Source organism: Corvus hawaiiensis, chromosome 5, assembly GCF_020740725.1.
Source record: "Corvus hawaiiensis isolate bCorHaw1 chromosome 5, bCorHaw1.pri.cur, whole genome shotgun sequence".
Classification (NCBI taxonomy): Eukaryota; Metazoa; Chordata; class Aves; order Passeriformes; family Corvidae; genus Corvus; species Corvus hawaiiensis.
Window position 1 is genome coordinate 33,086,692 of NC_063217.1, and position 17,596 is coordinate 33,104,287.

At 37.9% G+C, this 17,596-nt stretch overlaps 1 protein-coding gene across 45 annotated transcripts in view; it reads left to right on the forward strand.

The window, feature by feature from the left end:
• The window catches only part of SORBS2 (sorbin and SH3 domain containing 2), a 208,093-nt gene that overhangs the window by 138,283 nt on the left and 52,214 nt on the right, over nt 1-17,596 (forward strand). For 22 of the 45 annotated variants that reach the window (XM_048305280.1, XM_048305281.1, XM_048305286.1 and 19 more), the window contains 4 exons: nt 44-661; nt 7,880-8,359; nt 12,040-12,184; nt 14,492-14,667. In XM_048305280.1, coding sequence (XP_048161237.1) covers nt 44-661; nt 7,880-8,359; nt 12,040-12,184; nt 14,492-14,667 — 1,419 coding nt within the window. Of the gene's footprint in view, nt 1-43; nt 662-7,879; nt 8,360-12,039; nt 12,185-14,491; nt 14,668-15,247; nt 15,492-17,596 lie in introns of those variants that run through there. The other 23 variants (XM_048305300.1, XM_048305301.1, XM_048305303.1 and 20 more) reach the window with 7 other exon arrangements.

Below are 17,596 nucleotides of genomic sequence, written 5' to 3' on the forward strand. Positions count from 1 at the left end.
TTCAATGTTATTTTGCTGTGTGTGGATGCTTTTGGCAAATAAGGCACCTCTGCCACCTCCTAGAAAAGAAAGTTTTCGGAAAGCAAGAGTAACTAATCACGAGAACGAAATTAATCTCCAGGCAGTAACTGCTGATCCAGCTAAACACCACCCCACAGATACTGCCTATTACACTAGCGAGACGTCTATTCAGGAGACAATGTCTTCCCAAATATCTAACACAAGTGTGTCCTATGCACAAAAAATCATTAAACCACTGACCTCAATCTCCAGTGCAGACACGAGCACAGTAGCTGGCATTAGTACTACTCTCCATCAAGGCCAAAGGCAACAGTCTCAAAAACGTAAAATATCTACCCTGAAATTAACCCGGACACGTGACCCAGCAAGTAGCATTCCTTGTAATTCACAGCAACAGCTCAAGCCTGTTGAAGAGCCAGTATTTCCAGGAGGGCCTGTCTCACCTGCCTGTAACCCCATGCCTGAGATACACATAGCGTCTCTTTCCGTTCAGATAGTTCCCACCCCTGACAATAAAGCAGAGCCTGAAATCCAAGATCATCCACCTAGTATTTCTCCAGACACTTCAAAGATGCCTTCAAAGGATTTGGGACAAAAGTCTACAGTTCTTCCTTCTTCACAGGCTGCAGAATGCCATGTGGTATATTTAATTTTTCCATCTTTTATTTTAGATCTTCATGAATCACTTAATAACCATCTGTTTAGTTATACTTACATTACCAAAGTTAGATCTTGTGTTTTCTGGGTAAAACTACCTGTCACATGGATCAAAACAGAAATGAACAGAACCTGAAGGTTTTGGAAGGTTATTGGAAAAATAAAATTATCTAGCTGAGATGGAAGGCAGAATTCTTTGTTCTTCTGCTAGCACTTTATGAAGTGCAAATGCACCACAAGAAATTATTGTACTCTAGGTGATGCATCTGCTTGAGTGGCTCTTCCTAGAGAGGATTGCATTAGAGGGTTATGCTGCCATAGATGCTGGAAGGATCAAGTATGGATAGAAAAGTTTAGGTTGAGTTGGGGGGAGCTTAAATGCAGCTCTGCCAGTTTGCTAGGGCCACAAAAAATACATTTTGTCAGTCAGTGCTTTCTGCAAGACTGGGCACTGCTGCCTCCTATGTGTCCTGTGCAACAGAGCTTTTTAAAGAAAACAGGTTGGTAAAATCTTTGTCAACAACCTCCATATGAAACATCACTGGGCACTGAACTTCTACTCTGTTTCCCCTATACTTTATGCCTACTGAAATGAAATTTCTTTAACTATACTGATCTCATGTAGGAGAAGTGGGAGTATCAGACACACAGTATAGGACCCAAGGAGTCTGAGCAGTATTCGTCGCCATTCAGAAACTCATTGGGTCAAATGAAATAAGCCTGGGCACAAGAAAGCAGCAGTGAATACATACTAGGCAGAAGGAGAGCTCTGAATAGACTTCGTCCTTTCTACTCTGCCTTACCTATCCACATTAGGATTTTTCTATTTAAAAAGATAATTATTCCAGTATATCTGCCAATATACCATCTTATCTGTGTTTGAAATGGAGGTAGAGATTGCTGTAGGTCTAGGCATATCTGCCTCAAAGCTTTGTCTGAGTGAGAATCCCATCATGGCATATTTGTGTTCATCTAGTTCTGCTGGAATTATTGAGGCTGCTCTGAAGTAAATACAGCACTATTGACAGCCCTATTGTCAACAGTAGTAACACATCTGCTTTTCCAGACTGTGGTTCTTTCAGAGCATCACATTCAACCACATCTCTACTCTGGAAGCCAAAAGTAACTGCATTAAAAACAGGATAGCTTTAAAGTTGTAATATGTCTGTCTCCCCCTTCAACTCCCAAGTAAAATTTTTGATCAGAACAAAGATCTGTGGAATTATATGGCAATAATCCGCAGTGCTCCTTTTAAATTCTCTCCGTTAAAAAATAGGAGCACAGAAGGATTAATCACTTTTGTCCTTCTCAAGACTAGGCACTATCAAAACTATCATCTTAAGTTCTTCATTTAGGCTGCATAAAATTTAGAACATTTTGAGAAAAACAAGTTGCTTTAGCTTTTAGAAGAACCAGTCTGCTACTCAGTGATTTTTGCCAGCTAAAACAAGTCAGTTCAAGCAAGAGTCACAGTAAAGAATCCATGTCAGAAACAATAAGGAAAGCTGAGCAAGAGGTATTTCTGATAGATGGGGTAGATATGAAGATTATAGATGACAGGCTTGCAAGTCTTTTAAATATGGGCATCAAAGGATACTGTCAAACAGCAGAACAGGTGTGGCCAGTACAAATTTTGTGTCTGTTATCTTTTCACTTAAAAATAGTTGCTCAGCCTGTTAGAATATGATGCATTATATGTGGTCAGAGAAATCAAAGTGTTTCTCAAAACAGAAAGTATGATAGCTAACAAAGATTACAGGAAATACCTTTTTATGATCAAGAATAATACTCAAAGTCTAATCAGAAGGACTAAAAATAGTTCATCTTCAAGTTACTATTTCTTAGAATTTTAAAAGTCAAAACATATTTTGCATTTTCTTTTTAGTTTAGAATCTAGTTTAGTTTCACTTCGAGCTGAAGAAATCAGAAAAGTATCTGTGGCTTATTTGGCAATTCTGCACTTACTTTTCTGCCTTCTCCTTGGTTTCAGCGTGTGGGAAGCACTATCAGGAATTTGGCAACTGGGTTGCTCTAAATAAAATGATAAAAATTTGGGTCGATCACAGAGATCATTAAGGAATGTAGCCATCTTTTCAAGCTGTATCCCTTTATGGATCTCTTACCTGTAAAACTGAGTTGACATTTTCTGTACTGTTCAAATTTGAAATAAATTCTGATGAAGGGGTGCATTTGGCATCACAATTGAGTCGTGGAACCAGTGGGTTTTGTAGCTCTTTGCTAAAATACATATCTAAAACTAGAGTACAAATCAGCATGTGAGGTGGTGTAAAATTCTGCATCGGGTGAGGTCCCAAAATGAAGATGCCATGAACTAAAATTAGAAATAAAGGCTGCAGCTATATGTTTAAAAAGATTTATTTTCTGACTCAGATCTCAGTTTAAAACCTTGAAACTATTCTAGCTAGTGCCAAATATTAGTGCTATATGTCATAGTATTTGCAAAGTTCACGATTTTTCTCACATAGAAAATTAATTTTCAGTATACTATGCAGGATAGTACTTTCATTTAAAAAATTGTTTTAGATCTGCAAGCACTACAGGACTTTGTATATGAGTTAAAATACTTTTGTACATACAGCTTATAGGTTGTGTGTCAAGCTAAGTCCTCAAAGGACGCTCTCAGACTGTAAATTAGGCCTGCCAGCAATGTTCAAAGCTGCCACAGAAACTCTCAAAAAAACAAATATGTTTGGAAAGGTGCAACTCTCCTTCTGCATCTGGGTTTATGTATGTGAAGGAGAATGAGGTAAGATAGGTAATCAACACTCCTTGAGAGGTGGTAAATGAGAAATACTGTCCATGTGGGGGTATCTGTGTCTAGCCAACATGTACAACTATATTATGTCACCAAGTATGGAAATCTACAGCCCAGAGAGAGCTTATGTGGTCCCAGTTAATGTATCTTGCTATGTTTATGCTCCTATTTGCACTTAATTTCATTGCTTATCTGTTGAAACTTTAGGAGCAAGCAGAAGTGTGCTGTGACTCACCGAGTGACGTTTTGTAAACACTCCTACTCAGAGAAAGGTTAAACTCCTTGAAAGTATATATGGAAATAGAAGCATTCAAGTTACTCAATACTAGGGTTTTTTACATTATTACAGTCTCTTTGTACCATACTGCAGATGCAGGAGAAATAACTGCATCTATTTCAACAGAGAAATTAGTATTTGTTAGTATGAAACCAATGGAGGTAAATTTTCTTGTCCAAATTTCTTATTAGAAGTTATGAACCAATGAAGAATTCTGAACTGCATCTTCAGAAATAATCACCTGATACTATTATTTTGTTCCTGGGTTCCTAAGTGTCCTATTGTTCTAGATACCACTCTCTAAAATTGAGGTTGCAAAGCATTTGTTCTCTTATTTGAATTCCTCAGATGAGTTGAACACGTGGTTTAGTCCTGATGTCCTGGAGGAGTGAAACATCTATAACAGATGTTTATGAAGGTGTTTCTTTTGACAGCCTTATAGCTGTTGAAAAGCGCATCAAGGAAAATAAACCTGGAATTAAAAAAAAAAATTCTAAATCAATCCATCTAGTACATTTCCAGGTTTTAGGTATTGACAATATACGGTGTGATATAGAAGAAAGCGAAAACCAGTTTCAGCATTCTGAAGACAGATGTGAAGCAGAGAAAATTGAGCATGTATTTTTCATTTTAAGTTCTGCATCACTAGTACTGTTTTAGACAAGGGCTGAACTCCACCTCCTGATACTGTGTCTAGAATAAGAGAGCTAGGTAGAAAAATGGGCATTGGAATATAATTTGCAGCATTAGTTTGAAGATTTTGAAATCAGCTTTTAACAATTAAAAATAGAGGTATTTTTACCCATTTATGCAAATGTATGGGTGTAATTTGATTGTTGACTACTAAACTCTGCTATGTATTAACACAATGAGTTTATTCACTTATCTCTGATTCTCCTTATCTGTGTCTTGACTGTTGAAGCAAGGCCAGTACTCTGGTGTCATTAGTAACCTCACACCACTCCCCACACATCTTGCATAAAAACGATATGACTGATTTTGAAACCCGTACTGGGGTCACCTGTCTGCTTTATGTGAATTGGAAAGCATCTGTGTTCTTCAGGCCTGACATTCTACTGTTTGATGGAAGAGAAGCATTTCAACGGACCAGCAGAAAGCTGCTCTTCAGACCTTCAATTCACATCAAGACTGATGACATTTATCTCTCTGTTTCTCAAGTGTTGCTCCACAGCCCAAGATAGCCACATAGTCTAGCTAGTTTTTCATCAATCTAATTGATTAAGTACTTGTTTGGCATTTAATCCGCCTGACTTCTGCTAGCATTTCTTGGGCTATACCAATAACAAACCTAATCTGAAGCATGCTAAATGGAACCAGTATTGAAAGTTTTCTGGAATGCATTCAGCCTTGTCTTTCTCATATTTTTCACTGTGAAAAATATAAGAAAATATGATTCATATATGAGATTTCATGCACAGTGAAAAATATGGCTAAGTAGTAGCCAGTTGTATGTGTTTGAGATTACCAACATTCTTTTTTTTTAAAGCAGTGTAAATCAGTTTTCAAAAACAATGCTGTTTTAAATCCCAATTTCAGACACTCTTTCCCCCAGAGAGATACATACAAAAGAATTCTAGAGCCAGGCAAAATAAAAGTTCTGCTCTGCAAAGCCAAGAAGCTTCATGTTGGGAATCAGTACCTAGAATTGCTGCATTCCTTCCTCCTGCCTTGTAAGAGTGAAAACTTTATATTCTTTCTAAGAATTTGGCTTGATGAAATCAGCTGTTATTTGCCAAACACAATGAATTAAATTCTTTAAAATCTCCATTTCATTAGCTCTCTGGATGCACCCTGAATATCTGTTCTTGTGTTGTCCATCCCTTCTTTTCTCAAGCATGTAAGAAATCTTCTCAGTTCAAAGCCAGAAGATTTACTAGATTTCTCAACTCTCCAAAATTTCCTGTTATTTTAACAATATAGAGATTAATTTACACATTTTGACTCAATCATATGTAACTTTTCTTCTGGGGATGCTGAGAGGATATCTGGTCTCAAGAACTTCAGAGCTTCTTTTTGGCTCTGCCTCGTAATTACAGTATGATCTCCTGGTTTCTGTCTTTTGTTGGAGATCTTGACATGAGGATCTGATGACATAGATGATGAGAATCATCATGAATGATGATTCTGTCTTCCCTTTATGTATCTATGAGGGGAAATTACAGTTTCTTATGTGTGTATGTGAATGCACACATCTTAAATCCCTGATGTGTTATGCTGTATAATCATCTTAATTTCTCATGAAATTATTTTTGATAGTATTTCATTGTTCTTTAGAAGTTTCCACTGGCAAATTAGTTCTGTCTGTAAATACTATGTCCTTTTACAGTCATACACTCAATACATATTGATTATTTTGATCAAGAGGTAACCTGTTCAGATTTCCTCTATGAAAAGATTAAATTGAGGGGCAGGGGATGTTCAGTAGTAGATTTGAAACATTGCTGTGAATAAGATTTGGATTTTAAGCTGTTTGACTAAGTTCCTTCATTGTTTTAGCTGCAGATTTTAACAACAGTTTTTGCCAATTTTTGTGTACCCTAGAGATCCAGTGATGCCAAAAATTTCTTTTGAATCAATTGGTAATAGATATCTGTTCACATACTTAAGATTCTTTTCTGTAATGCTTATTCATAGGGATGGTCTCATTGACTTCAGTAAGGTTATTTGTGTAAATTCTAGTTGATCTCAACAAGAATTATGCAACTGGAACCCCAGTGACCTCTTATAAGTAGCATAATCTGGGTTGTGTTCCAAGTCTTCCATAAGGGCTTTAGAAGATATTTTCAGATTTTGGATTAAAATGCCATTTTGGCATTTCAATCTGATGGCTTGGAACATTTTTTGAGTGATTAAAGACATCTGCCTAGTCTAAGCATAGGGAATAACCATATTATTAATAACAATGTGATATGTATGACTGAATGTTGCTTTTTAAAGTAGTATTTACTACATATAGTATCTTACTGTCCTCCGTTTCATGTAAATTTAAAATCCCAAAAACGCTTTTCCAGAAGCTATTCCAGATTTCCTCAGCCCTATCAACAGTGAAACCATTAGTGCTGAAGTAGGCAGTATTTTGAATACTTAAGAATTGATTGAAAGCTTGTGGTTAATAGGCAGTATAGAAGGATTTGTGCAGCTGTTTAACAAATATTAGATGCCAACATGCTTTAGTTCAAAAAGAAGTTGCAGAGGCAAAAAGCCAGTTGCAGGACTAGTTTAAACTGAGTGCCCTGTGGCTGATTTGAAATAACAGAACATAAAGCTCATACATTGTGTGGCAGTTTTCAGAAGCACTCTCATGAGACTGTTCCCTTCTACTTTTAAGGAACTGTGCTGAATCCAAACAATTAACATGTTTTGTTTTCAGTGTGTCCTGTTCTTGTGCTCCCAGTCTTCGTTCTCCAGATTTATACCAGTTACTCTAACAATCCTTATGTCTTCTAATGTTGAAAAAGACTTCTATGCGTACACCTTATAGAGTAGGTTGACAGGGTGCTTCCAGGGTGCTTGGAAATTCTAAGATTGTCCAAATATTTTTATTAGAGAGGCAGTGGAGAAGATGTATTCAGTCACAAGAGGCAAAAAATTCCACTGCCGATTACTTGCAGATCATATGAACATTCATTAATAGTGTTTCTGTATAGCTGGCAGTCCTGCCCATCTTTATATTACAGTTAATTTCAAAACCATACCTGTCCTTGACCAAAAAAAAGTGTAACATTTACAGAGATCAGACTTGCAGATAGATTTTTTTTCCTTTGAAAACTGAATGGACATGACATTCTCTAGCCTCATATTTTTGTGAGGTATAAAATAGTGTGAACCCTCTCAATGCACAATGGAGATCATTAATATATGCAGTACATTATGAATATTCATCCTCAGCACACTATGGTTTCTGGCATTGCTTCCACTAGTATTTTATGCATTCATTTCTTTCATGTTGTCCTAACAAAGTGTGGTTGATTTATTTCCTAATCTTAGTGAATGTGAACTTCCTTGGTTGGCTGAAAAACTTACACTTTTGTAATTCCCCTACACCCAGCAAGAGGCGAAGGGAAAAGTTCTTTATTCATTAAGTAATCTGTTTCTTTTCTTATTTTTTTTTTCCCCTCAAATCTCAGCTTGGAAACCAGAAAGTAACTGCCCCTGTGATGGAGGTAAATGCTTCACAGACACACAGACAAACAGCAACAGAAGCTTCTCCACTGCCTCTTCCTTCTCCTGTGGTACCAGTTAACAGAGCCTCTTTCTCACCAGACAGTGGCACCCATCTAGTACCATATTTTTTGCCAACGCTTGATGATTTTTTGCCTTCACGCTTTTATAAGACCCCAGCCCTCTCACAGTTTTCGTATAAGTGCCCATACCTAGCTCCTGACAGTATTATCCACAGGAACGACACAGCCTCTGTGAGCACAGACTCTGCCATGAGTGAGTGCTCCTCCCGCACAGTGAGTGAGTCCTCCACAGCCATTCTAGATGAGCTGCAGACTTGTAGCTATGATACTACTGACTGCTCTGAAACACCTTCCCCAACCTTGAGCCAGATGTCTGCTGTGTCAGATGGCACCACCTTAACCAACACTGCTGCCACTTCTCATGTAATTATGCCTCCTTTTTTCCTCCTCCATTTTGTTTGAACAGGTTGTCAAAAGAGAACAGAATTCGACCTTGTCTGTTATCCCATTACACAGACAAGTATTTTGATAGTAATTTTCCATGGTCACCATCTCATAGTGTTTTGCAACAGTTGTTTAAACAAAAAATCATTGACATAGCAGATTTGGGAGTAGGAAATGATTGTTGCACAATTCTGTGGTCAGCTAAGGTGTATCAAACACTTTGCTTAAAAGAAAATAAATTCAAGAAATACCTGTTCCAAACGCATTAAAAGTAAGCATTCCATAGAGTTTGAAGAGATTGGTTTAAAATATTGTTAACAATTTACAGGTTTGTGGAGTTTGTAGGCTCTGGACTTACCACCATTTTTGATTCACACTGAGATGCAGATTTCAATAATGTGATTTGTAAATTCATAGTAAATGTTGGCAGTATTTAATGCGGTTTTTCCCCAGCCATGACGACTGACTGCACAAAACTGGTTTTCTCTCCTCTAATTAACCTTTTCCTCTCCTAAGCACAGTTTCTTATAGGACTGAACTGCATAAGTAACCTTGTATACCCAAGCATCCTGTTACTTTTCTCTTGGTTAAGTCAAGAGAAAAACCAGTATGCAGTTAGACACTTCATACATACATTCACTTTTCTGTACCTTAGTATACTCATATATGGGGAGAAAGAAGGTATGGAATCTGGGTCAAACCCAGATCACTTCTGATTTCTTTTGAGATTATCCACATGATTAAAATGAGTCAGAACAAAGCCTTCATTTAAACTGAGCAATTCATTGCTGAATTGCAAAACAGAGGGATGTTCTGAATCCAAACTTTTATTGGGTCACAGCAGTCTTCAAACTTTGTACAAATACTTTAGCATACTGTAATTTTCAAGCCTGAACATATTCCCTATAAAATAATTTTCCTGCGTCCTTCTTGCTTATGTAGTTTGAAATTGTAGAATCTAATGGAAGCTTGGAAATGGAAGTACACATTAGATTTTTTCCTTTTCTGGCGTTCCATGACTGTCACAAACTACAATCAATTCTGAGTGTTTAAGCTTAATTCAGTGTCTTGAGGTCAGGCATGTGTTGTGCAGCATTCTTGTAGAGAACTGCTCAGACATCCATAGTGGGACCTCTCTCCCTGTCTCAGCAGAGAGGAAGTTAGAAAGCAGCTCCAGTCCCAGATGGATGTCTTCTTCTGTTCTGATTCGGAAGTCCAGAGAGCTTCTCTTTCTGATGCTCAGGAAAATGACAGGAATTTTAAACCTGATACCTAGGAGGAATTTTTACAAGATATTGATTGTCTTGCTCTAGAAGTAGGTGGCTCTGCTTGCAGTGGAAGACAGGTTAAGTATACTTGAGAAAAAAATATTAATAGAGGTTCCTAGGGAAAGGAATACCGTGAAAAATGATTATTTTCCCAGTAAATTGGAAAATAGGTGCATTTTGGTTGAATAGTGGTCTTTTTCCATATTGTCTTCTTCCCCCACAGATTACCTAGGAAAGCAAAATGTCTAATTCATGAATAGGTATCTTAAATTATTTCACTTCCTTGTAAAATCTGGGAATAAACTGTCACCTGGACCTAAAGTTCCTAAAATTCTCAGATTGAAATAACAGTAACTACCAAATGATTCCAAGGGAGGGAAAGGCCTTTGAAACCGTAAAACTGTCTTTTATAGCTAGCCCTATAAACCATGCAAGATGCATCAGACAAACAAATTAAATAGCCACCTTCACAAAGAGAAAATCATTAGAAACTAAGAAATTATAGCTGAGCTGAGATCCTCTCTAAGACTTTTAGAAGCAAACCCAAAAATGTCGTGTATGAGCATGCCACATACATATTTATGACTGATGTCCTTCAACTACTTGTGTGGGTCCTGTTTTCATGATATTGTGTACTACTTAGTGTAAGTACCTTGCTGTCTAACTGAGCTATTTGGTAACATCCTTCTAAGGAATATCTAAATTTTTTATTGCAGAAATTCATTAGAGTATCTTTCCAGTCTGCAAAGAACTCACACCAGTTCTGCTCAGAGAAACAAAAGCCATAGTAAATGAGTAAGAAGGTGTAAGGCTCTGCACGTAGTTGCACCTTGCCTTCCCTAGAAACAAGCTTTCCCACGAACACAATATGTAGGCAAAGAGAATGGGTGAATGCCTGAAGTAGAGGAGAGATGGCTGGCCTCATCTTAAAACCTTATCTGAAAACATGCCTTCATACTTCTTGAAATGCTGTTTTTGAGTTACGTAGCTTTTCTATTCTTACATCTCCCAAGCTGGTTTTTTTGGTTTTTTGGAGGAGAGGATCATGTAAGAAAAGCCAACTTAGTTTTGATTCTAGAATTTACTGAGAGGAGACATTTAAACACAAAACTTTCAATGGAGACATCACCACAAGAGAAGCTTTTCAGCTCACGCATGAAAACAGGCATCCTTAAAATAAGAAACCCCTAAATGCATCTAGGAGTTCACACAATGTCTGCATAAGACCCAGAAATTTTTTTTCTCTCAGCTATAGGAGGCCAAGGTGTTAAAAATTTCAAATCAATTCAGTAATCTCTGAAATAAAAATGTATACAGAAGGTCATGAATCATTTGATTTTTATTTGTAAAAATAATATGCATTTTAATATGTTTTTATTTATGCTTTTCTGCTTCAGGTAGTCTCTTGTTTACATCTGCAGCATGTTTTAGTTCATTTGTTATATACAACTGAGCAAAGTTTGTAGTTCTTCCAATTCAGATTTAAAGAACAGTTCTGCATTAAAGGAGATGTTGCAGAGAGCTTCCCTTGCTTTTCTGCTGAAATATTCACTACCCTCTTATTTCATTCAGTGCTTTGTCAGTATCTCAGTTTTGATTCTTTCAATACTCCCCATAAAAGTGATACAGCCCCAATGCAGGGATTCTAAACCTGGGGGCAGGTAGTTTACTCTTGTGAAGTACCTCTAGTGACTGAAGCCTAAATGGCTTTAGGTGCTTAATGCTTTATTGCCAGTTTGCATAGCTCTCCCATTTTTGATTTTGTTCTGTCATTTTGTCGTTGTGGGTTGTTAGGTTTTTTAATTGGTGCTGTTTGTTTTTATTGTGATAGATTACATATCAGCATCCCATGGTCACTCCAGCTGGCTTCCATTTTTTAAAGAAATTTTCGCTCACTCTTTTCAGCTAGTCCTAATGAGACTTTTCCCTTCAGTCTGCACAGAAGTTCCCATTAATATCAGTAGTGCTTGAGCATGGGCACTAAGGGAATGTGTCTCTTGGTGTGAGGGATCTGTGGCAGACAGCCTTTGTTACACAATGTTAGGAGCGTTTACTGCCATCTTCATTTTATATTGCTGTCAGACATCTGCAAACCTTGTTTGTGCCATCTTCATTGCCTTGACCGTGATCTTTCCGTCACCTTCCCATGACAGCCTGCATCACAGACAGCACACACAAGGAGAGAAGAGGGGAGGTACAAGGTATCTAAGGAACACATTCTGCACCCTTTGTGATAAGTTTTGTGTTTCAGTGAATGCAGCTGCCTTATGGCTGTGTACCTGACAACTGGTTATTGTTGCGTGGATGACAGTCTTGCATCACTCTTTCTTTGGGATAGCAGTCGGAGGGCTTTGTGTGTAGTTTAATGGGATATTGTTTTGTCTCTCTCAGGCTCAGATCACAGTGAATGGGAATTCTGGCACTGCTGCCAGCCCAGTGAGTCACTTTCAAAGGCCTTTTTCCCCTTCTTCAGCTTACCCTCCACCAGCTTCACTCAATTCCAACATCGTTATCATGCAGCATGGCAGGATGATGGGTAAGCCTCACACAGAATGTTTGCTTTATGCATTACACAGCATATTCTGATTCATGTGGCAAAGACTGCAAACAATTGCAAAGTGCTTCATGTCCATAATGAAGGTATTGTCTATTCACCTTCCTTGGGAAGTAAGTGCAAAAAAACAACAGCATTTATTGTTAGGTACAGTAGTGATCCTGAACAGGAGTTGCTATTAAGTTTTATTACCTAGGTGTGTGGGCTAACCTCTTGCCAATTTTCTACTGGCTTTACCAAAGAAGGGATGTCTATCAAAATACCTCAACCTGTCCAGCCCCTTCAGATTTAGCCTTAAGAAACCAAGGGCCAACTTTGCACATTGCTCCTCCCCACAACTTCCGTATTTCCTCAGCAGAAATACTGTCAGCAAAGGGAGGGGCTCTGGGCTTTTAAAAACCTAAAGCCACATCAATCTAAAATTTGTCCATGTTACTTTTTAGGACATTTTTAATTTAAAAATTAAATACAAACCAAATATTATCAGCCTTAGGCTCTTTGCCAGTATAATCCTGTTTCGCCAAGAGAATGATTTCCTTGCTGCTTTTTCTACTAGTGTTTTGCATATTCAGATAAGATTATACATGCAAAACAACTTGAATGTGGTCCCAGAGTTTACATTTTTGTTGTGCTTGCAGGGAAATTAGGTGACAGTTCTCGCTCTGAGAATTACATCTTAGAAAAATGCTGCTGTCATCATAGTGATAAGTACAAAAACTGTATGCATGGGTTTCTCCACATCCCAGAATTCTAGGTTTTTTGATTGCTTCCAGGTTGCTGATCTAAAAACCTATCAGTACTGGTTTGGATATACCTAAAATACATATTTTCCCATGACTTTCACTCTTGTATGATCCTGAAGTTCTGTCTTCCACAGTAACAGCCTAATTTAATTCTCTTTGCTCATACAAAAATCCCTCTCATGGTCTTAGTTTGAGGCCTGTGAGGAATGAAGGATCAAATCCAAAATGTTTTCTAAATTTAACATCATTCATTTTAGGAAAAAGTTCCAAATATTCAGACGTTTACCACACCGAGTTGCCCGTCACCATATATGTGTAGCACTGAATTATTTACAGGATTTCAGACTTGAGTAAACAGCCATACCAAAGCCAGCACTGCAGTGGGAGTGAGCAGAAATATTCAAATTAAAATTAGAGCTTTCAGTCACCGGAGCTCCTTTTGCAGACTCGTATTACAGTTCATCTGTTTTTCTTCAGAATAATCAGTGGATATTAATGCTACATGAAATTGTAACTGTCACCATTAGTGTTAGAACATGTATTTTCACTCCCTGCATTCATTTATCCTGCAGTGGAAATGTCTCACTGTACCTGCACTTGCAAAATAGAGGCTTTGTCATAGCAGCCCACTAATTTACTGAAACCTGCTGCCTGAAGGAGTAGGGCTCTTTTTCCTGTGTACAGGAAAGTGTGCGTTGTCTGCAGAAGTACAAATTTTTGTGTCACATCCCAGCACTGAGGTGTTCTTTGTTAAGTAAAGTACTCTGCATTTTAGAAGGAAATGGTAGTAGTGATGTATTAATTTCATTAGTTATAAAGGAAGATTTGAGGGGGAAGGGTAGAAATACTGCAAGTCACTACAAAACAGCAGCAGCCTGCACAGTTCACCTGAATTACTGTAGGTGGATCATCAGATTGCTCTGCAGGTGCCGGGTTACCGAAGACCATTTTTATGGATTATATGTAGAGTCACATAAACATATCAACACACATTAAGGGAAGAACATTTTATGTCAGAATTTGTTTCTTAAAAATGTTAATGCATCAAAACTTCATGTTTCTAAGCGCATATCACATAAGTTTTTGTGCAAAGCTGTTTGCTGTGCTTACAGAAAAGCAATTTTCTATAGTTTGCTAGACTTTAGGGGTGGAAGTTTTGAAATTATGTCACTAGTTTCCAAGGAATGAGTAGAAAAGGTGCAAGAGTTTGATTTATAGGAGAAAGGCTGCTGCACCTTTCTCAATAGATTTTGCTGTGTTTGTGGGTTTTTTTCTCTTTTTTGTGAGCAAGGCATTGTGAAAAAGTACTTCTACTCTAATTCTGAGTTTAATAGCTTGTCTAGTCCTTAAATAAGTTTATAATTCTGTTAATGTAACATTAAGTAGGGCAAAGCCCTAGTTACGGTGATATTTCTTAAAATAATGTATATGTGTGGGATTAAGATTGTCAGTCTTTGTACAGCATACTAAAATGGGGAAGTGTGTTTTAACTGCCAAGTATGATTATTGTGTCATTACACAATATTCTGTCATGTTATCTTTACAGAGTCCACAGAGACATACTCACAGCATGTTCAGAATGTTGGCAGCACCACCACCACCAGTACAATACCAATCTGTAGATCCTCAGAAGAAGAAAAAAAAATTACAGTAATTAAAGCTCCACATTATGCAGGGATTGGCCCGGTAGATGAATCTGGAATCCCTACAGCAATTAGAACGGTAGGAAATTCTGGGAAATCTGTGTATGAACTCATACAATGAACTGATTGTTGGTAATGGGTTTTTCACATTCTTCTACTCTTATATAATTTGGAATACAGCGTGCGTAATCAGCGGCCTTGTGAATATAATATTGTGTGTTGACGAAAAGAAGAATGCTGATGGGAGCATAATTGGGCAACCTCATGTTTCTAGTTTTAATTAGAAGTAGCCAAAATTTTGTATCTTTCTTGTGTCTCTTGTAGTTTTTGCCTTTTGGAGGTGCACGGTAATTGCATTTGGTTTATTTCTAAAATAAAGTTTATGCATACTATATATGTGTGTGTGCGTGTGTGCACAAATATTCATATATATGTATGTGTGTGTATATGTAAAAACCTTATGCTTCTGCATTTCTTGGGGCAGTGTTCTCATGTCATCAGGGTAGCGTGGAAATGCATAGTTTTGTTCTGGTGGCAGTCTAAGGGAGTAGCATTTTCGTGGCAGTGCAGTAAATAATCATTGTGCCCTTGAGTGACACGTAAACGAATAGCTGGGGAGCCCTTTCATTGTGACCAGCCCAGTTTTGATCATCTGCCGCTGGTCACTGCTTGAGTGGTCCCAGGATGTCAAACTGAAGAGTTTTGTTTTCACTATGCTGAAGCATTCTTTCCACTCTGCTGTCAGGGCAGCCTCTTCTGGCTGCTCCAGAGAGCACAGAGGCAGTTGCACTAGGTCTGTAAAGGCAGCACTTACTGGCCTTCCCAGCAAGAGAAGAACTGCTGTGCTGGACGGAGAAAGTGAGAAGAGTGGGAGCCAGGATGAAAGCGTCAGAGCCCTTGCAGGTGAAGTCTTAGTGAGGTGCAGGGATGTAGCAGCTGTTGGATGTATCCTGTCTGCCAATATTGACATATGGGGCTGTATTTTATTGCCAAGAACTGCTTCAAGGGACTGAAAAATTAGGGGAATTGATGAAATCAGGAATTGATGGAGAAAATCAGTAGGTAAAAATCAGGTTAAGTGGTAAGATGGGGACAATTTTTATAAGAATGGGGGAGAAACTCTGGCATTTCTTGCTTTATTTTTGACAAAAATAGTAATACGATCCGAATCTCTTAAAAATGAAGACATTTCTTTGCAACAATGCTCTAGGTTCCTGTCCTCTTTTTAAGGAAATAGTCCCTTTGCTTTATATTGGATATAGTAATTGGTTTTGTGCCTTTTTAGTAGCAGATTGTTCTAATAAGGTGCGTATCAGTTATATAAGATTATAACAGAAATCCCCCTTAAGTGTGCCTAATGAAGCTGGCAATCTGCCAAACTATATTTAACTTTTGGGTTGTATGATCTGAGTCTCTGAGATTTTCTCCTAAAAATGTAATTCTGTTTGAATTAGGACATTTTGCTGCTGGTTTTCTTCTGGGTTTTTTTATGTTTCAATTTCAAGAAACCTTATAGCCTGTAATCTTAGTCTTCTAGAAATTATTCTCACAATGAGTTATAAATTAAAATTTTATGCTAGTGTGTGTATGTGTAAGAGTGTGTCTGATGTGGTATTCTGCATCCTTATTCTGCTGCCTTAAGACACAGCTGATAGTAAAATTGTTTTCAAGATACTCATTTGAGATTACTTGAAGCGTGCATGACTGTATTTCAGCCCTGTGTACCCCAGCTGTGCAAGAACAAAGTTGGTATAATTGTCAGCAAAAGACTCAAATATGCTGCACCTTGCAAAAGTGCTAAAATTGCATTTTCCATTAATAGTAGAAGGTAAGGTATGTCACCTGCCCTTACTCCAAGGTCAGTGAGCAATCCAAATAGGAATCTTCTCCCAGAAAGTTCAGCCTCAGTCCATCTGAAAAGAGAATTTTTCAAATTAGTTCAATTTATCATTGCATGTAAAGTTTAGAAGTTTCTTATTCTTCCATCTTTGCAAAAATGGCAACAGTCTATCAAAAAAGCAGTACATGAAGATTCATGGATGATAGATAACATACACATTGTGTTCCAAAATGCTGTGCTGCTCAAAGTTAAGCTTGTCAGTAAGCAATCAGGAATATCTGTGTTCCAGACCTTGAGTGCTTTTCAGGAGTAGAGAGATTTTGGAAGATGTGATTCTCTCCTCCAAGTCTGTCTTTACTCTCAGAACATGGTTTGTCACAGCTGTTTAGGCAAGGAAAACAGAATTATGTTCTCTTCTTTCTATTCCTGCTAACCCATTCTGTCCCAGGCTTCTGAGAAGGGAAGGACTCCTATAAAGCTTTTTCAGCTTGTTCCTGTTATGCCACTTTAGCTCCTTCTAGCTCTGGGAAATGCAAGTCTGAAAATTCAGATCGTTGTTAGGTTCTGCCTTTGTGCCAAGCCCTGCCCCAAAGATGGTAAAATTCCAAGACACTAGAAGTGAAGTCTCTGAAAAAGAGAGGGTAAAATGCTGTTCACTCAGAAAAGCATTCGATCAAATATAGCACCATTTACCACTGATGGGCACCTGGGAAAGGAAAAAACAGATTCATGGAAAGCAGTCATGAAAGACTGTACTGTTTTAGTCTATCCAAAATGATTGCTTTATATCTAACTATCAAAATTAATCTGTAGACTGAAAAGGCCTCTACTTAGTAAGAATGAAAAAAAAGTCAAGTCCCACTAGGTTTCTTTTCCATACTTAGTGATGTAATATTTCAGCTTGAAAAAAAAATAAGCAAACCCCTCCCTCCCAAAAAAAGCCCACGGGAAGTCTCAGAATATTCTGAGTTGGAAGGGACCCACAAGGATCATCAAGTCCAGCTCTTAAGTGAAAGCTGATCCGGGGATCCAAGCATTATTAGCACCCTGCTCCCACCAACTGAGCTAATCTCAGGGTCATAGAGGCCTCCTTTAATTGCATACTTCCTGATGGATGATTACAATGCTGCAGTGATTATGGACTCCTCCTAGGAAGCAATTGCAGTTA